We start from the raw sequence: 20,763 nt of genomic DNA, 5'->3' as shown, positions 1-20,763 counted from the left end.
TACACAGCCTATAATTGATTAATGCAGAGCCACTTACTCAGATGACGGCAGCTCAGTATGTACTAGTATACTCTAAGCTCAGTATGTACTGGTATACTCTAAGCTCAGTATGTACTAGTATACTCTAAGCTCAGTATGTACTGGTATACTCTAAGCTCAGTATGTACTAGTATACTCTAAGCTCAGTATGTACTGGTATACTCTAAGCTCAGTATGTACTAGTATACTCTAAGCTCAGTATGTACTGGTATCTACTCTAAGCTCAGTATGTACTAGTATACTCTAAGCTCAGTATGTACTGGTATCTACTCTAAAGTCAACATTTAGTCCACATTAATCTACGCAAATCCAGTGAGCAGTGCGCCGGCTTAATGTATGGACTCAGTTGGACCAGAGCAAGTGAAAGCCGCAGGGCTGGTCCACGTGTGAGGCATGTTTGTGAGGATTGTGTTCACTCAGCGGCTGGGACTATCAATATGTAGCAGTAATTAAGAATCGATGACAATCCTGCGCATTAGCCGATCCATCCTGCTGCTGAGCTCTGCTACATGCAAGTTCACCAGACATCACAAAAGTAATTTGAAACACTTGGTTATACGTTGCACACTCACATTTTGCCTTTGTCTAATTTATTTACTGTAAAAAGATAAACTGCTTGAATGTGCATTACTGCCTAAGTTCTCGAGAGCAGGTTTTGCCAAACTTCTCATGCTGAGACCCCAAAAATAACCATGCAACTGACTTGCGACACTTACTGCAGTATAACATTAAAAAGTGTAATAATTGTGTGTCAAAACATGTTGAATAAGGTTGAATGTTTTTGTATGAATACTTTTTGGATATTGGACCTAATTTCACTAAAATATAATGTTTTATGTCAAATAATGTATTTAATACTGTGTCATGATTTTAATATGATGTATTGAAATCTCATGACCCCTAGATTGGTTCCCCACAACCCCCCTGGGGTCTCAACCCCCCATTTATCCATTTTGGGACATAATGTTTAAAAAAAATAAAATTATATACATATATAAATATATTAAAAAAATTAACTACATTGTTAAATCGTCTTGACGATGCTCATGCATTGGGAACCACTGCTCTAGAGCAGAACAGCTTCTACTTTGTAATTTTGCTAAATAGCCAGAAATAATATAAATTAACAATGTACAATAGATATCATCTTTGTTATGATATTTTAGATTTAGCAATAGTACTACCCTTGAAATCCCCATGCCCCAGCTAGCATAGAATAATTAGCATAGCAAGAACTTTCCAGACGTCTCTAACCAGGCTAGCCACCGTGGAGATATTAATGTAAAGCCGAACTATTAAATGCTTTCCATTGACATAAATGTCTTTTATAACATTCCAGGCATCTCTGTAATGACAAAAATTGCATCGCCTCCTCCAGGCCAAGTTTGAGTCAGGTCTGTGGAGAGGCAAGCCTGTGACAGTATGGTATTCAAGTTTTTAAAGGCAATAAAAGCATTGCTTTAAGTTAGTAGAAAAAGCTTCAGTTGTAGTCATCTGGACTCAGTTTGAAAAAAAAATAGACGTTTCGACTCTCATCCAAGAGTCATTGTCAATAAAAGAATTTAGATCGAGAACTCCGATATTAATACTGTTCTGTGGTAAGACCCGCCCATTGGGAGGAGCCTCATCATGAGGCCGCTTTACTGCTGCTCATCATGAGGCCGCTGTACTGCTGCTCATCATGAGGGCGCTGTACTGCTGCTCATCATGAGGCCGCTGTACTGCTGCTCATCATGAGGCCGCTGTACTGCTGCTCATCATGAGGCCGCTGTACTGCTGCTCATCATGAGGGCGCTGTACTGCTGCTCATCATGAGGCCGCTGTACTGCTGCTCATCATGAGGGCGCTGTACTGCTGCTCATCATGAGGCCGCTGTACTGCTGCTCATCATGAGGCCGCTGTACTGCTGCTCATCATGAGGCCGCTGTACTGCTGCTCATCATGAGGCCGCTTTACTGCTGCTCACCATGAGGCCGCTGTACTGCTGCTCATCATGAGGCCGCTGTACTGCCGCTCATCATGAGGCCGCTGTACTGCTGCTCATCATGAGGGCGCTGTACTGCTGCTCATCATGAGGGCGCTGTACTGCTGCTCATCATGAGGGCGCTGTACTGCTGCTCATCATGAGGCCGCTGTACTGCTGCTCATCATGAGGGCGCTGTACTGCTGCTCATCATGAGGCCGCTGTACTGCTGCTCATCATGAGGGCGCTGTACTGCTGCTCATCATGAGGGCGCTGTACTGCTGCTCATCATGAGGCCGCTGTACTGCTGCTCATCATGAGGGCGCTGTACTGCTGCTCATCATGAGGCCGCTGTACTGCTGCTCATCATGAGGCCGCTGTACTGCTGCTCATCATGAGGCCGCTGTACTGCTGCTCATCATGCAACTATTATAGGCTGATAGGCTACTTATCTGGTTTGATTGAATGGGGTCTTTCTATACATACAAGTTCATTTATGGAGCTCGTAGGCTAAAGGCCTTGTTTAGCCCAATGTAGTTTTATAGGGCACAACCAATTTGCATAACGTTTTGGCTAATTGTACTCAAGTGTATAAATCGTTCACTTTATTGTACCAGGATCAATGAAGGCCTTTTCTCTGGAGCCTGAGCTCTAAATCAGAGTTATGGTCTCCTGGCTGTTCTGCTCAGTGAGACTTCAGAGCAGTACCTTGTGCCTGAGTTTGGGCCGAAGTCAAATGCACAATCCACAGATCCTCACTGTGAACTGTCAGAAAGCTCATTAATGTGAATGAAGAGCCCCATAACATAAACATAAACCAATGGACCAATGGAGGTATATATATGGTGTGTGTGTGTGTGTGTGTTTGCGCGCGCGTGCGTGCGTGTATGTGTGTGTGTCTCACGACAGCTTTAACCTAGCAATACCCTATCCAGATATTTTAATCGGCAATAACATGTAAACTAGCATTAGCCAGCTGCTAACTACCTGAAACAAACTGCTCAGTCTGGAGTGACTCCTGCAAGGGCCTTGGAGATGTTACTGAAGAGATATTACTAATGTATGCTTATATTTCACTTTACTGTAAATGTTTAACACTGTCTATTGTTCTGAAAATGCAGGAGTTCACACTACTTGTTGAAGCTGCACACTTTGAGGTTGTATCCATTCGTTTCCCTTGTAATATAGTACAATTTGTTTTTCTCCAGAATAGAGGTGGGCATTGGGCAAATAGACATATTATAATGGCTCAGTAGTTGGAGCTCTCATTCACCAGCCTGAAGGTTCCTGCTCAAACCGAGTTCTGTTGTTTTGTCTTTAGGCCCACATTGCCCATGAATGTGGCGAGTGTGTGAATGATAGGTGGTGGTGATCGGATGGGTCGATGGCCCAGATGGGTAGCCTCACTTGGTCAGTCAGTCAGAAAATAGCTGAGTGTGGAGTGAATGAATAATGACTACAGTTAAGAGCTTTGAGGCCTCAACAAGTCTGTAAAGCACATTAATAGTGCAAGGCATTTTTATATTCATTATTAATTAATTAGATCCAAACATGCCAGTCAACATGATCCTCAAGTATTCATATGAACGTTTAAAACATTAAGACAGGCACCTGAGCCCTCCATTACACAGGGGACAGCAGTGGCAGGGCCGGGTCAACAGACTGCCCGCTCATACCAAGGCTCCATGAATCAAAGCAGACTGTGGACATACAATCTTCCCTTCTCTAGCCCTACATCATCTCATCGTGACAGGGAAGAGAGCCAGGACCAGGTCTCTCTGTGACTGATTGACCTGTGACTGCATGATGTGGGACTGGACAGATTAGTTTGGGAGATGGATGAGTTTGGGAGATGGATGAGTTTGGGAGATGGATGGTGGTGATAAAAAAAAACAGGGGGCGGGGCTCCAGTGGCATGTCCTGATGGAGGAAACCTGTGACTGCTGCTTCGTGGAAGTTTGAGGAATGAACAAACAGAAAGATGTCAGTAATAGTCAGGAGTAATCAATCTGATCTGATCTGATCTGATCTGATCTGATGGCTATTGTGAGTGAGGGAAATGTGCAAACTGAACTTTGCTTCAGTGATAGGTGTAACATAAAACAAAGAATAATTATATTAAACATATGAATTAAACATTAAACATATGACATGCAAAAATAAGTGTTAAAATGAAACTTAAGACTAAAAGAAGCAAGTAAACTACAGAATGGACAGAACAAGAGTACAAAATTGATAAGGTGTTGTTGACATGAGTCATTAAAGTAACAGGTGTTATAGCTTTCCTCAGCTGCCACAAGAAATACATCCTCTACTTGGCATTCATGATGAGGGAGCTAATGGTGGGCTAAAATCCAATTTAATTTAAGATAAAACAAAACTAACAATGCCAAATTACACAGTACAATAAGGTTCGACACCTTGAACAAATAGAAGGAAGCATGTTCCAATAAGTTACTAAGATGATTAGATATTAAATATGAATTATGAATTAATATTAATTATTACTTTAAGGGTTCACTCATTTAAAATGCACATTCCTCAGTTCAAGTGAACAAAATAAAAAAACAAAAAAGAGACTAGAGGTATGACAGTGGTGGGCCTGACATGTCCAACCCACTGTTCCGCACTAATTAGAAGTTAAACAAGCTGGATTTTCTTTGTTTAATATAAGAATGAGTAAAGCTGTTTTCTGGAGGGATCGGCTGGGATAGGGTCATAGGGATCAGCATTCGCTGGGTTTTGACAATGATTTTTTAGAAGCGGAAGGTTAATTCACTAAAGATTAGTTTTAGGGACTTTTAATAAAGCAAAAATGTCCAGGCAGAATCCATATGAAAGTCCTAATCATTTACATTTTTATTATTTATAATTTGTGGGTTTGGATAACAAACTTCCCAGAATTATTGATTTTGACTGGAAATAAATGGGTTATAGCTTTATTTTGAAGTACAACATATTAAGCAGCTTGAGCCTTTTCCTTTTATCAGATGTGGACAAAATGGAATAAATACAGTAAAATATGGGTAGAACCCACTTCTTAGGTAAATAATGCATATCCTTGACGGTGAGGTTTTACACCAGGGGTGTCTAAACTATAGCCCAGGGGCCAATTGCGGCCCTCTCACCAATTGTTGTTTAGCCCTCAGGCTTTCCTGCTAGATTTGCTCAGAAAACCAAAACTTTCTAACTTTCTATGGTTTGCTGTTTGATGACTATTTTGATCACCTTAAATACATTTACTAGACTTATTAAAGGTGTGGGGGCTCGTCAAAACTATATACAAAACTATATAAAAAATGTGGCCCTCTGTGGAAAAAAAAGTTTGGACACCCCTGGCATATTATATTATTATATATTATATTATATTATATTATATTATATTATATTATATTATATTATATTATATTATATTATATTATATTATATTATATTATAAGGTTGACCCATAACTGGCTATCAAGCTCTGAGGATGGCCAGAAGCACAGAGCAACAAGGCGCCATCCTGAAGCTGTGAGGTCAGTGAGTCACACCACGACACTAAAATAACACCTGCATTAGTGGCTAGAAAATATAAATATTGCAGGAAAACAAGAGGGAAAGCTGCATGGAGCAACATTGGCATAATTAGATGTCTTAGTACCATTTCTTCATTGTAAAAAAAAAAAGAAAGAAAGAAAATAATTGATTAGGGTAATACTATTTGGACTTGAGTTGTAGTAATACATGTATTTATTGAAAAGCCTTCAAAATGCATTACTCGTATCTGTAACGTCCTGTCTAAACAGTTATCATCAAGCTCGAGGTTGCCCACTTATGGCAGGAGGTCGCACAGACAAGACACTGAAGGATATCATCTGTGCATTCTAAAATTATATCCATATAGAAATCATTGCCAGGGACACATATCAGGAATGCCTATGAGAAGGATACATATGATTATCCCAGACAGTTTGTCATGGTGCAGTGTCAGAGTGAGAGAAGAGACAGTTCAAACACATTTTTACAGAACCTCTAAGATTCCAAGCATAGCAATGTGGGGAATCAATTATTTCTCTGCTAAATGCACCATCTGACCGATTGACCTTCAGTCTCTGGCTCTCCATGTTGGCAGAATTTCAATACGTAGCCTTTGAGGAAAAATGTTTGGACCCCCCTCTATAAACTCTATACCTTCCGATACAATCAACCTCTGTCTATGAGGTGGAGCTCTTTGGGCCGAGTCAGCAGCGTGGTTCCCTGTGCAGTGATGGAGATGAGTGATGCAGAGGGCTAGGCCAAACTCTCTTAAGTGCTCATTTCTTGACTGCTGCCAATCTATTCCCCAGAGACGCACACATCAGTGAATCTGCTGTGCACAGCCTCTGCCACTCACAAGGGCATTATTTAGGACTTATCCTACCATAAAACATGCACAGGAGGACAACAAAACTGTAATCATTATGGGGCAAAAGTCATAGATTGGCCAAAATAAGGTCTTTAGTTGTTGTTTCTAGAGACCTGTTATGTGCCCACTCATTTTGTCTAATTGTCTGGATGAGAACTGTGTTGAAGCAGATGATTGTGCGGTAGAGTTATTTCTTTAAAATGGTTCGATATCAAAGACAGAACAAGTGGAGCAAGAGTCTGACAGGTACCTGATCCCGCATTAATGTTTTAACCGTGACTGCTCCTCTGTGCTCATGTGTGAACCTTTGGTAGAGACTTGTCCCTGTGTTCACTGTTCTTCATCTGCCTGGAAGAACTGGTTCTCCTCCCGAAGAACTGGTTCTCCTCCTGAAGTGGCTCCAGCTCCACTGTCTATCTCTCGTCCGTCTGTCCGTCTGAGGGAGTCGGATCTCTCCTTCACTGTGGAACTGCTCCAGGTTTATAATTTTACCCAAGGAGCTTTTGTAGTTTTTCCTGGCCGAGAAGAAGGGGGATGTTGGGACACTGGAGGACACGGGATGTTGGAACACGGGAGGACACGGGATGTTGGGACATTGCCAACCCCCATGAACCTTGTTTAATCTGTTTTTCACTGTCGCCCCTCGAGGCAACTGTTGTGATATTGGGCGTTACAAAAATAAATTGAAATCGAAAGATTTATTGAAATTAAGTGATCAATTTGTCAACTCGACCATGGATTCTCTGAAGCCTGCTCTTGATGTTGCAGCTCAGCTCAGCTCACCTCCCCATGGTACAGTTAATTCAATTCAATTTTCAATTACAATTTTTGTATATTGTGTATATATAGTTTATTTTTGAAGTATATAGTGCAGTATATTGTTACAGCAAACAAAAACAGTGAGGCATAACCTTAAAGGAATGGACATTAAAACGCTTCACACATTTACTGTAAACATATTTTTAAAACCCATTGCTCAGTCACTAAATCTTCCACAGCCTCGGTGAAGTCACATGGTAACCGGCCAACACTTTAAACTTGTGTTCATTTTCTTGAATTTTAAGATTAATCTCAGATGATGGGCGGTGCCTTTGTAACTCTATGGAAGATTTACTGTTTTTAAAAGAAATATCCACTATAGAAATCCAGAAACATGAACCGTATCGTTATTCGTTAAGGATCCACAAACCTGTAACACTAATCTCATGAATTAAAGTCCAAGGCTATTGTGAAAATACAAGGAGACATTAAACTTTATTTCAGATTTAGTTTCATGTACAGAGATATTAACCATAAACCTATTTAGAAATAAGATGAAAGTAGCCGGGCTTCTTGGACAAAACCTTGCAAGACTTGAGTCTGTGTCATATTTAGATGTAGAATTTAGATCCCTCTCTCATAGAGTTTCAACAGAAATGTATCTCAGAATGTCATGAATTAAACCTATTTTCTGCATGGTTCTGAACATTGAGAGGAAGAGAACAGTTACTGGACAATCCCAGCTTACTCCATCCAAAAACACATACAATAAATTAAGTGTTTCAAATTTTCCTTGTATGTCAAAGGTGAAATACATCAATCTTCTATGTGCCCCACTCCACAAACAAGCACAAGAACTAACATGATTTACATGTCAACTTCTTTCCACTCCACTGCCCTGCTCAAGAAAACAGGTTTAATTTACAGGACCTTTCTGTTTGGCCTGCAGACATTCACGAGCACAGCCCATGAGTTAGGATTGGCTGTGAGTTAAGGCTGTTGCAGTGGAATAAAAGCAGAGTCTGATCTGTCTGAGTCAAACATAAAACTCATTCTCATTTATTGGGTAAGATTTAGAACCTTGTACTCGCAATCAATGGGAAGTACATTGAGACAGTTGTTTATATTGTATATGGAGATCAGGCTTATTTGTTATTGTTGCCCAAGCAACAGCCCTTTTAACATCTTTGCCCAACCTGCCCACCTTAATATTGCAGTTGTATTATTAGCAACAAATTGAGTGTCTTGGGGTTGGTTCTTTAGTCTGCCTTTCTATCCCGGTCCTCTGCGTGGTGATGAACAGGCAGGTTCAGGAGGAGCGCTGCAGTCAGACCAGCCCGGGTCAGGTAGTGCGTGCTCATGCCAGGGCACAGAATAAAGCGTGATCAACATTTGCCCCAAAGCAGGCACACTGAATGATTTATACATAAAGCCACCACAGGTCAATAGTAAGAAGAAAATATAGGCCTATTATTAAAATTCGGAGTTTGTTTACGGGTAATTCAAACCAGTTTCCACTCCAAAGCCATCTCAAACGCCCCTGAAAACAGGACCTGGTGTAAACACAGTTTTCATACATCAAAAGTAGACAAACAGTGGAAGAATATAGAGTGAGATACATGTTTTAGCTAAATAGTTATATACAAGGCTACAAGGCTATTCTTACTTGAGCAGTGGTTTCCCCAAATGTGTTTTAGGGAAAACTGTTGTCACATTTTTTAAATTAATTTGAATTGCCCAAAAACTCAGACTTTGAACTCATTTACAAGTGGTGATGTAATCAAGCCCTTTTACTTAATCAAGCTACTTACTATACATTTATACACGGTTTTTATTTATCATATTTTATGCGCTTGTCCACTTTATATATACCTCTATGTCAAATACATTTCATTATTATTCATTGGAGACGTTGCACTCAGTAACAGAGCAGTTAGCTGCACCTTGCTTCTCTGAATCCATTACAGCAGAAGATGCTGACGAGGCAGCGATGTGACGTACGGCTGCACTTTCATTAAGCAAACGTGGAGTCCACACAGATGTACCAAAGGGACTGTGGAGACTGTGTGACAAACCACTGACCAATCAGAATGCAGCGCTCAAAAGTTGACCAGGCAGATCACATTAATCTTACTTGAAAGAGCCGTTATGTATGAACAATACCCACATTTTGTATGTTTAAAAACCCTCTGGGACGCACCTCAAGCACCTCAACTCACGCACCTGTGTATGTGTGTGTGTGTGTGTGTGTATGTGTGTGTGTGTGTGTGTGTGTGTATGTGTGTGTGTAAATGAAAGTCTCAGGGATATTCATTCATTTTCTACCGCTTGTTCCTGTTGGGGGTCGCGGGTGATTGGAGCCTGTCCCAGTGACTTTGGGCCTTAAGCGGGGTACACCCTGGACAGGGGCCAGCTCATCACAGGGTTAACAAAAATCTGCTCCTTTTGTGTGAATTGTCCCTTAATTTTGGATGTATTTGTGTATTGCTAACATAGTCAGAGGGATTCCTTTGTAGAACTCGGCTTTATTTCTTGTATTTTCAACTTTGTTCTCTGTCTGTTTCACAAAGTGCAAATTAACTGATACACTATGGTACATCTTTGCCACAGATTTTAGCTCACCAATCGGAGTTATAATTAGAAAAACTTGAAAACCTGTCAGCTGCATTTGAAGTCTCAGTTATTTGTAAAGATAGAAGCTGTGGCGACTGACGGGCTGGTGGTTGCTCTCATGAGAGGCTGAGGTCAAAGTCTGCTGACACTAACATGTCTCATTCATGTTCAGGCACTGTTTGTTGACACTGATTACTTTTAGGGGGTCGGCCGGTGACAACAGAGGTCAATGTCACTGGTGTGTTCAACGTTTGCTCAACTCAAGGACTGACACCTCCTCACCGAGAAGAGGAGACTATCCACAGCCACAGTACCACGACATGCACCCTCCACTCCAACCCTCAACCTCCCTCTGGCCCGGGACAGTCTCTCTGACACAGGGGTGACACAGGGGTGGGAGGAGAGATATGAGTCAATGCTGAACCTGCCCCCTCCTCACTGGCCCCTCCCAGGGATGGTAGTTTATCAGTTCATCGCTTCATAAACTCAAGTTCTGAGTTTAGAATGTAGTCTTCTCGCAGATGGAGCGTGAGCCAGATGCCTGTGCCAATTACGTTGATGCGTTTTATTACATTTGGTAAAATGTTTTCCTGGGCTGGCATTTAAAAAAAATCCAACTTTGTCCAAATCACTGAGTATGACGTTTTCCATTGTACTACAGGGAAACGTTTTGATTAGATGTCTTTTATGCTTCACCTCACTTAATACTCTGGTTGTTTGTTGCAAGCTCTTTACACGGTCATGAATTTGAGCCAATTTTATCCATATTTTTATGTTTTATTTTATATTATTTTATCCTCCTTTGGGTTAGTCCCTGTTTAATGCAATGTTGTGGTTCTGTTTTAAACCTAGTCTAGTTGCGACTTCCATTTTAGATCTGGTTTAGATCTGGTGATACTCAGAGTGCTAAATATTTGACATGAACATTTTGAGAACTGATATTATGACAAGCTTTATTATCCTGATACATTTCTTTAACCAAAACATCTGCAAACTAGAGGCATTTCACCTGCTCCATGTCAGTTACAGAAATGTGCATGGGAGGGCATCTGACACATGCATAAATAATAAAACTAACCTCATTACCTGCATGTCTCTAGGGGGTAAACATCTCTGCAGTAAACTATAGGTGAATGAGACACTAGCTCCCTCTGCTGGATCAACCATACATCACATTCTTCTGATGCAAAAATGACATATGCACCAGTTTTGAACAATATAAATTTAATACATTTGTTTCTCCATTTACAAGTCTGATAAAGCAGTCAATTATATTTGTGTTATATTTAGCAAAATCAATGCAAAAGGTGGCTTCATAAATATATGGCATTTTCATATAAACTTCTGTGCAATTCAAAAAGGTCCCTATAGTTGTAAAAAAAAAAAACAGTTGTACAACCAATCTACAAATATAACAAATCTGCAACATTCAATAAAGGTCTTTTGATAAGATTATAAATACAAGCTCTTATTTATATTGTTAAAAAGGCTTTGACGACATACACTGTAAAAAAAAAGAAAAAGGGAATTTCTAGTTAAAATAGGTTCAGGAATTTGTTGATCCGGCTTTATATAAATAATCTGTTAATAGTGTATGAATTGTTGTTTAAAAATAGTCAAAGTACTAAAATCTTTTAACAAATCTATTATACTTTTGTATATATAGCTTTTTACAGTGAAGTCAGATTTGATCTTTTGCACACATCCACTCAGAGGTTGTGTTTGGACATTAATATCATGTAAATGTAAAATAAAACACATGAAAAGATTAAAACATGTTGAAACGACACAAAGTACAAACAGCCCTTTCTCTGATCAGTGGCATGTGGAGGACAGAGCATTATTGTTCATTCAGGAGATGAAATATATGTATTTGTTTTCATTTATTTACACTAGTGGGGAATGTTTCTTTCTACTTTTCAAATGCTTTAAAGGTGCGCCATATAAATTCTCCACCACATTCTTGTCTCCATGGAGACGTTTGATCCACAGTATAGCATTAAACATCTTGCTCCTTTTTAATGGCAAGTGTATAATTATTGCAAAAACCAAACCAAAAAACAAAACAAAAAACCTCTCCATAGATCTGACCTGTAACTTGGCCTAGTAGTGTCACATGCTTGTCTCCATGACTGAAGATATAAATAAAGCCTTACAGTGGAACATTCCAGGCAAAGCAATAACATATTCAAGAGTTAAGGAGCTAGTGGAACCTCCACTATAGAAGCACCTTTAACATTTGAGCTGTTGATGGTTTGTTTATTACAGCTTAGGTTTTATTTACGATGATGCTGCATTAGGTGTTTTTGTGTGAAAAAGTGGTATTGTTTATATTGCACTTCTAGATGAAGTTACTTTGACCGGCTTGAGAGACGCTTCTTAGGCCCTCCACACTCGGCAGAGGAGGTCAAATCATTTCAAAATAATAATATTGATGTGAGGAATTATTATAACATGTGTTTCATTGGTTTGTTTGTACGTATAGAAAAAAACACTTCAATTCATTATTGTCACGGTGATCCATTTGATAACTTTACAAATATTATTACCGGTCATTTAAATTTCTGTCACTGAAAAGAGAACATGGCACCTAGAATCTGAGAAATATGTATATAAAATCTTGAAATTGTTCAACAATGTCATGAAACAACATTTATCTTGTTTAGAGTTCCCTTTGTTGCAGTGTAAATATAACAAATGTTTGTGGAGGGCCAAACAGCCATCTCTGGGCAATGTCTTTCTTCAGTTTGATCATATTGTATTATTTTATCACTACGCCCTGATATTTCGAGAGGAAAAAACAGTAAATAACACACTGATGCCCCAGAGGAGTGTTTTCTCTGTAAGCGTGTTTCAATGCCAGTCTTCATCATAGGCATCATCAGCCTCACTTGACTCTGCCCCGCTGCCCTGGTCCTGGTATGGTGGTCCTGCAGTCCGTGGTCTCCCCTGGTCTGTACGAGGTCCTGGTCTTGACCCTTGTCTTGACCCTGCTCCAGAGGGTCCGGCCCCCGGTTCAGACCTCGGTTCAGACCCCGGTTCAGACCCCGGTTCAGACCCCGGTTCAGACCCCGGTTCAGACCCAGGTTCTGGCTGTAGAGTGCTGGCTCGGGCTTGTTCCTCCTGCTGTCTCAGTCTGAGAGCAGCTGCCTTCTTTTCCTGCTCTGCGTGGCTCTTCATGTGGGCGCTGCGGCTCTTCACTTTACTGAACACTCTGGAAAGGAAAACAAGATCAAGTAAGACCAGACATGTAAATATGCGTTTAGACAGAATACAATAATACAATTTTCACGACGCCATATTCAAACTCACTGTTATGTTATTAGATACAATTTAAACAAGTTTTAATCAGATTTGGCATTACCATTTTCAAAAATTTAATAGTTTGAGGCAAATAGGCTAAAAAAGAAGATGGTATAAAACGTTTGTAATGTTAAAAAAAAGACCTGGATAGGATAGAGAAGTTTTGTGGATATTAGTAGCTGTCCTTAAATGAACTGAACCTGATGTTTACCGTCTTAAAACATGAAAAACAGAGCTAGTTCATTTTAAACTGTTATTGTTCACTTACCTGCTTTGATGCTTAAGAAATTAATTTCACAAGTTTCAGAGTGTATCGTTAGTAAAGCTAACAACAGATTTGACTTTAATGTTTGAAAATGTTTACCATTAGCCGACGTATTAGTCCTAGACCCCAGAAGCGGGAACAGTGGTGTGTCACAATATCACACAATAATCTCCTGATGATGGGGTTTGGCTTTAAATAAGACCTGATTCTTTGCTGGGAATTGGAAGAATCCCATGGATTTACTACTCAGGTCTGCTACAACAAAACACAGTAGAGCTGAAGATCTTTGCCCAAACCAGGTCAGGCATAATGTCTCATTGTACACAGGCATCAGGTCGGGCTTGCGGCTGCAGTGTGTCCCTTTCGCGTTGCCCTCTGAACTAAATGTATAGATTGTATCATCATAATTTTGTCCAAAACAAACTTAAGTGCCAATGGTTTGACAAAATGTTGGCGGCTTTCTTCCCTGTGAGTCGTCTTTATGTGTGCGTGAGTATGCAGCAGGACAGGAGCCTCACCTGCCACACTTCTTGCAGGGGAACACTTGGTCTGGATCGGCTGGAGCTTTGGGTGGAGCCTTAGCCTTCTTGGCCTGGGGTTCGGGGCGGGGCTTGGGGGGCGCGGGAGGCTGAATGGGGATGGAGATCACTGGGTCTGGCACTACCACTGACGCTGCCTACAGGAGAATTCAAACACACACCATGAAAGATTGTTCCCATGGCTGCCTGCATTTTCATCTGTGGAGATCTGGGTTAAAGTTTGGGAGACTTTCTGACCCCATGTCCCAACTGTGTGTAGAGCGAGAGTGTAAATACATACATAGTCGTGTGACTGTAGTGACTGCGCGACTCTTGCCTGATGCCTGCTCTCCTGGCTCTGCTCAGAGGAAGGGTCCGGTTGATGGTTGGATTCCACCTCCTTGGGGATCACTCTGGGCTGTTGGGAGCTCTACCATTTTAGCACAAACCAAGTCATTTACAGATGGCATTGGAAATGGAACAGATGAAAACGGGAAGAAAATATTTAGTCTGTTTTACACTTTTAGATATGGATCTTTGCAGAAATACATATTATCTACAGAGGGAACCACATAGTGATCATATTCTCCATTACAATTCTGCCAACATGAAATGCCAAGAGTCCACAATGTCACATTGACATATTCTCAGAGATAATAATAATAATTATCATTATTAATATTAATTCTTATTAGCATACTGTTACATCAATATACAACGAATTATTCAAATCACAAATATAGTATAGAGAAACTTAAGAGTTTAGAGATTTACTTAAGATCCACACAATATAGAACTGTAAAAAATAACTATTAGAGACCTAAACCTTGAAGCTCCAGCTGATATTTTGCTTGGTTAAACCTGACAAAAGGAAACACATGAAGCTTCAGCGCACAGATGGCACTGCAGATGGCACATGTGACTACACTGTTCTCTTACAGCTTTGTGTGCCCTGTTTAGTGAAACTTGGCTTTGGATGTCTAAAAGCCAATGCTTTAGATAATGTCTTTTACATCAATTGTAATTTAAAATCATATAATTGGTGCTCGGTCATTAAAAAAACAAAAAAACATTTTGGTGGATCTCTAGCCCAGACTAGCTTAGCCTTACCTTGTTTTCGAGCACCTCCTCTGGCCGGTTGTTGGGGGAATTCAGGGGGCCGAAGGTTAGATTCCCGCTGCGCCCCACCTTTACTTGTTTCTTGTAGGTGTAGTAAAACTCTACGCATTGTGCCACGGACTTTGTCTGCACCTGCACAAATATCAACACACATTCCCCATTTGGGTGACAATGCTAATTGGCAAGTTGTAGCTTGTCTCTTGTTATAGCAAATAGTACAATTTGTATTATTACAGCAACTTTCTGTTAAAATTAATTTCTCCTTTCCGACTACATATTTGCTCAATCCAAAGAATTATTGTTCATACCAATTTCTGCACCATGAAGAAGTCCTTCCTGTACGCCGAGATGCCTTTGTTGAAGTAGCGTTTCTCTTCAGGAGTCCAGTTGTCGGACCCTGAGATAAAAACACAGATGGATATAGATCCCTCAATTGTAGCTTCCATAACAAACGAAATAGAATTCTGTCAACTGGACAATATAGGACCTAACTAATACAACATCCCATGTCTAAATTACTGCGTTACTAGCTTCTATGCTGAATTAGGGCTTGGCGACCTGGGAAAAAAATTATATATGGATGTTCAAATTTTATTTCTGCTCAAAACCACATGTTTTTACAGACTGTGGACTCTCAATTCAAAAAACCCTCCCAAATAATTGAAGATTTCATGACTCGATCCGTCGATCTTTAGATTCATTCTAAAATACACATTGGTTTTGCGGTTTAGTCCAGTCCTGACCTGAGTAGTGGTAGTTGCGCAGAGGGTGGCCTTTAGGGAAGAGCACATCCTGCAGCATAAGACACCCCACTGTTTCCTGAAGCAGAATATGAAAGAATCAAAACGGAACACCGGATTCAGAATAAGAGATACAGGTACAAGAAATGCAGAAAGTGAACCTCTCCTGGAATGTTTTTAATACTGTACTTCAGTAGTTTACTGATTTTTTTTGTACCAGGACTTAAACAATACTAATTTCAATAATAAAGCTCATACATTGAAAAAAAATTACTTCATCATCCATTTGTTGTGACACTGTCTAAAAGTTATGGTGCTCTCCCAAGAACGCAATCTAAAGAATATGCAGTATTCGGCTGTACTTTTTGACAGTACTTTCCCAGCTCTACCATTAACCCTATCGTGTCCACACATTCAGCCCGACCTCACTGCTGATCACACGGCTCCTCACCAGGATGTCGCCTTTGCTCTGGAACAGACAGTGTAAGACCAGCTCCTGGTTGGTTCCTCCTCCGCGGAGAACGCTGGTGCACGCCATGTTCATCAGGTCCCGCACTACACACAGAGCAAGTATTCTTTCAATACCAAAACAAAGATTCAGTGCAGAGTCTTCTCCATTTAACATAATTTTCACTTCTTAAACACGACTGAAGTGCAAGGTCAAAAAATATTAATCCGACAATCCAAAAGACAAAATACAAATTCCACTACACAGTGGACAAGAACATTTTGTCTCAGACAGTTTAATAATATTTTTTTTATTATTGTTTTAGTGGTGAATTTATTTGAATGTCTTTATAGAACAGGGATAGAAAATAAAAACATTTTCATCACAATTTATCTTTTACCGGCCAGACTTTAGTAAATCATATTACCGGTAGTCAGAATAAATCCACATGCATCACTGCTGTTTATTACTTAAAATGTCCATCTTTATTTTGTTATTTATTATTTATTATATTTATTATTTATGAATCAAATGTAAAACTGGGGGAAAATATTACTCTATTATTATTAAGATTATTCGCAAAATCTCATGGCCATTTCATCATGCAAGATGTTCAAAATAGCTACAAGAAACAAGGAAAACAATCCCTTTCCCTATATCTCTTTTACAAATGAATGGCCCTAACATCAGCAAGTTTTAAAGCCGCACATACTGACCTCGGTCCTGGCCCCCGGTTGTGGGCTCCTGCAGGGGGCGCCACAGCAGGTCGGCCTTGTGCAGGTCCAGCTCTGAGGCCTCAGGGCTCTGCAAGTCTGGAATCTCTGCCTGGTAATGCTGCCCGATGTTGATCCGCCTGGGCACAGATACACCATTATGTCCTTGAGAAGATAGAATTGAGTTGTATTTGAAACTGAGAGAAGATGAGGAAGACACGTACGGCTCGAGGCTCACTGGAGTGGCATCGGCGACGATAGTCACAGGAGGTGTGCTTTCTGAACTGGCTGAAGAAAACAGCAACAAAAAAACAGTATTAGGAATTATAAGAATTATGTCAATAAAACATATAACGTAAAAACATGACCTGGTAGGAAAACACCAAATACCAAGTTTTAGACACTTTCTATTGATGGCATTGATATCATTTGTCATATTTACACATTAAATGCATTAACAGTAAAATAACATAAAATAAAAGAATTAAAAGACGTAGAACTTTGTGCCGGTTTTTGTTTCATGTCTAGTAATTACAGAGATATTTGCCTTAAACTTGAACAAAAAATGTGGAAACTTATAACAGTTATGCGATCACAACCTATTGCATTTATAGTAATGGACTCTGTCATGACCCAATTTGGAAAACAAGTCTGATCTTTAATTGAAGTCGTTTAACAACTCCTTAAAACATGTTTATTCTGTACTATGATTGCTGTAGTGCTCAGTTAAATGAAAATGTGACTATTTCGCTTGTGCCAAAGTATTGCTGGGATTCAGACAACATCACATTCTATAGTCCAATAATATTCAAAATAGATGGAGGCAGCTCAAATTAACATAATCAAAATGCAGCTTTTTGAACAAAACAACTAAACTAAAAGACCAGGGCTAAACCAGGACCAAATCAAGTCCTATAAATAAACTGGGACCAAACAAGTGTGAACGCATCCTTAGACAGGAAGTACTGAGCTAGCACATGCTTTTGTGCACAGCGCCATTTGTGGCATAGGCATCGTACATATTTATACGTTTGAATAAAATATGTGATCAGCAATAATTTAGAGTGAAGGTTTTGAGCAGCGTCTTAGCCAAAACCCACTGTTTCCTTACTTCCTGTTTCTCTACCGGAAACAAGACATTTGTGGTCATACATAGATGGTCTAATGTTTGTATCTCTTTTGAAAGCTCTGAAAGAGACACAGGGGTTGTGTGTTATTGCGTGAAGGGAAAATAACCTGGCAACAACATGCTTTGTGCAAAACAAAGAAGGACAAAGTGGATTGTCATCTGTGAGAAAGGACCCGACCACAGGCAGCTTCAGTGTCACAGAGTCTGGATATATATGGTTTTACTGAGAAGTTTATGGCAAAATAGTAAGAAATTAGATTATATTACACACACTACTACAATTATCTTGCCGATGTAACTGTTACTTCTTTCTTTTTTTTGTTCTTGAAAATTGGTATAACTTTTTTATTAACTAATTAACTAATGTTGCAGAAACTATGAAGGGGGAAAAAAATATATACCGTAAACACATTACTAATTAAATAAATAATATTGCATTTGTGAAACGCCACTCACATAAGCGCAGCAGGCTGACAGTGACAGACTTGGGCGTGACTTGGGGGGGCAGCACCTGTGTCCCTGCCGCCATACTGGAGAGGAAGGTGGAGAAGTAGAGGCCTGACCCGACTCTGAGCGGGGACAGGATGGGTGGGGGCGTGTAGGGTGGCAGCACCAGCGGGGGGTCCAGCGGGCGCACAGGGGACCGCAGGTTGGACTGGTACGGGGTGATACTGGAGTACACAGAGGGGGCGATGAAGGTGGAGGGCCGCGGAGGGGGGATGATCAGAGGCTCGGGCCGAGGACGGCGCTTCGGTTTGGGCTTCCCCTCCTCATCACTCCCCGAGTCGTTGTCTCGGTCCTGGAATGAAAAATAGTGTATTCAACAACATTGGCAATTGGCAATTTAAAGGAAAGATAGTCAGCCTATGTAAGCAAAATACAAAAACAGTATAATATAATAAAATAACGCACAACACAGTGGTACAGTGTGTAATTTAGCAAATCTGACAATGCTGAAACCATCAAGTGACTGTCCCGTGAAACCAACACAAGCTGACATTATCTCACCTGCATGGAGCTCTCAGTGACCGACTTCCTGAGCGTGCGCCTCTGGGCCACGATGACTGAGGCCTTGTGGAGGCTCTGACCCCCACAGCGGTCACCTGTCCTGGGTCGACTCTGGCTGCTACACCCCTCTGCCTCCTGGGCTCTGGGCACTGGCACCGACACGGGCATGAGCAGGGGCGCCATGGAGGAGTGTCTGCCTAATGGGCCGTCAGCCTGAAGGGGCAAAGACGAGTGAAACCTCAAATACAACAATGAAAAGGTACATTTTCAGTATAATTACTGAAGTATTATTATTATATATTTATATTTCAGATTTTAGAATGTGATGATGTCATACTCTCACATGGGGCAAGAGCCAAATATCCCTCTATATATAATTTCTATTAGCGACTAGACCCGCTCACTTCTTGTATTACAACATAAATCTGCATTTTAGCCGTCCCCTCTCCATCTGTATTAAATATGATTGGCCAATAGAAAACCAGCAATAGACCCTTGTAATATGTCAAAATGAACATTATGCAGATATTTGTAATTAGTCTTGGCTATAAATGTTGCGATATTTTGGAAGTTCAATATACATTAATGTCCCTATCAAATAAAATAAAAATAACCATTTATGGAGAAGGCTGTGTATGGCATCATTCAGCAACGGACTTTTACTGCTACTTCACAGCTCCAATCATTCCTGCCTGTCGCCATCAAAATGCTGAACTGAATCCTCTGATAAAGTTATTTTGCAATATTCAGTTTAGATTAGTTTCTTATACTTCTTATTTTTAGAATCTTTACTTTCTTTGGCTGGTGTGTTGCATGTCTGTAATGAAGAGAATTTCGCCTCTGGGATGAATAAAAGTAATTCTGATTCTTATCTGATCCTAAAAAGCTGCTGTAGTACATGTTTACACTTGTACATATGTTAACATAACCCACACAGCCAAGAGCAGCAATAGACAGTTCTGTATTTGGACTGGAACTAGACCTAGTTTGATCCAAGTATAGCATTAGTATATTCTGATTAGTCAAACCAAATATCCACTCGCGCACATTAAAAGCATGATCCTGTTGACCACAAATCCTTATAATCTTAATAATATCGTTAATAAATAAAAATGCGGTTGACTAAAACACCATTGACCAATTAATCATCAATTAGAAATGACTGAAGCTTGACAAAAATGTAATTCATTACACAGCAGTAGTGGAGGGAAAATAAAAAAATAGACACTTTAAGTTGCTTGTCCAAGGGAACAATGTCGGAGATGGAAAAATGTTCAAAAACACAATGTGAGCTTTTGTCTTTTACAGGCTACAGCTTGACAAACACTGGGATAAGAATTAATGATTATTAAAGGGGAACATTTTTACTTTTCTGATGTTTTTTTTTTTTTTTTCTCAATACCGATATTTGATACTGGTCTAATCTTTCTTTTCAATAATTATATGTACAACATTTTTTTTTCAAAAAGGCTCTAAAGGACAAACTGAACACCTGACATGGATCTGCTGTTGGTGGAGTGTTTGATACAAAACATGAAAAAAACATGTCTAGAATGAATGCCATATAGTATCAATATTTGCATAGCAGTATCAATGGAGTCAATTTCAATACAGCAATACTTCGATAATGATACTCCCATCCCTATAAATGACTAAAGCCCTACAAGGATGTATGCTGGGGGTTAGAGGGAGTGTGTCGGCCCCACCCTGATCAGTGCAGGTTGTGCGTGTGCGTGTGTGTGCATGCGTAAGTGTGTGT

The 20,763-nt window shown here is 40.1% G+C and overlaps 1 protein-coding gene across 3 annotated transcripts in view; it reads right to left on the bottom strand.

The window, feature by feature from the left end:
- Positions 1 to 10,968: 10,968 nt before the first annotated feature.
- Positions 10,969 to 20,763, bottom strand: part of mideasa (mitotic deacetylase associated SANT domain protein a) — an 18,546-nt gene continuing 8,751 nt past the window's right edge. The window contains exons 3-13 of one of the 3 annotated variants that reach the window (XM_072456283.1): positions 19,005 to 19,217; positions 18,444 to 18,795; positions 17,092 to 17,155; positions 16,871 to 17,007; positions 16,158 to 16,261; positions 15,710 to 15,785; positions 15,275 to 15,363; positions 14,958 to 15,098; positions 14,149 to 14,277; positions 13,848 to 14,005; positions 10,969 to 12,975 (exon numbers count right to left, since the gene is read on the bottom strand). In XM_072456283.1, coding sequence (XP_072312384.1) covers positions 12,615 to 12,975; positions 13,848 to 14,005; positions 14,149 to 14,277; positions 14,958 to 15,098; positions 15,275 to 15,363; positions 15,710 to 15,785; positions 16,158 to 16,261; positions 16,871 to 17,007; positions 17,092 to 17,155; positions 18,444 to 18,795; positions 19,005 to 19,217 — 1,824 coding nt within the window. In that variant the 3' untranslated portion in view covers positions 10,969 to 12,614. The remainder of the gene's footprint in view (positions 12,976 to 13,847; positions 14,006 to 14,148; positions 14,278 to 14,957; positions 15,099 to 15,274; positions 15,364 to 15,709; positions 15,786 to 16,157; positions 16,262 to 16,870; positions 17,008 to 17,091; positions 17,156 to 18,443; positions 18,796 to 19,004; positions 19,218 to 20,763) is intronic. The other 2 variants (XM_072456439.1, XM_072456363.1) reach the window with 2 other exon arrangements.

The sequence above is a fragment of the Eucyclogobius newberryi genome, unplaced genomic scaffold (genome assembly GCF_026437365.1).
Source record: "Eucyclogobius newberryi isolate DKJ021-1_F unplaced genomic scaffold, fEucNew1.0.hap1 SCAF_1, whole genome shotgun sequence".
In the NCBI taxonomy this organism is placed as follows: domain Eukaryota; kingdom Metazoa; phylum Chordata; class Actinopteri; order Gobiiformes; family Gobiidae; genus Eucyclogobius; species Eucyclogobius newberryi.
This window is presented reverse-complemented; position numbering and strand designations above follow the sequence as displayed.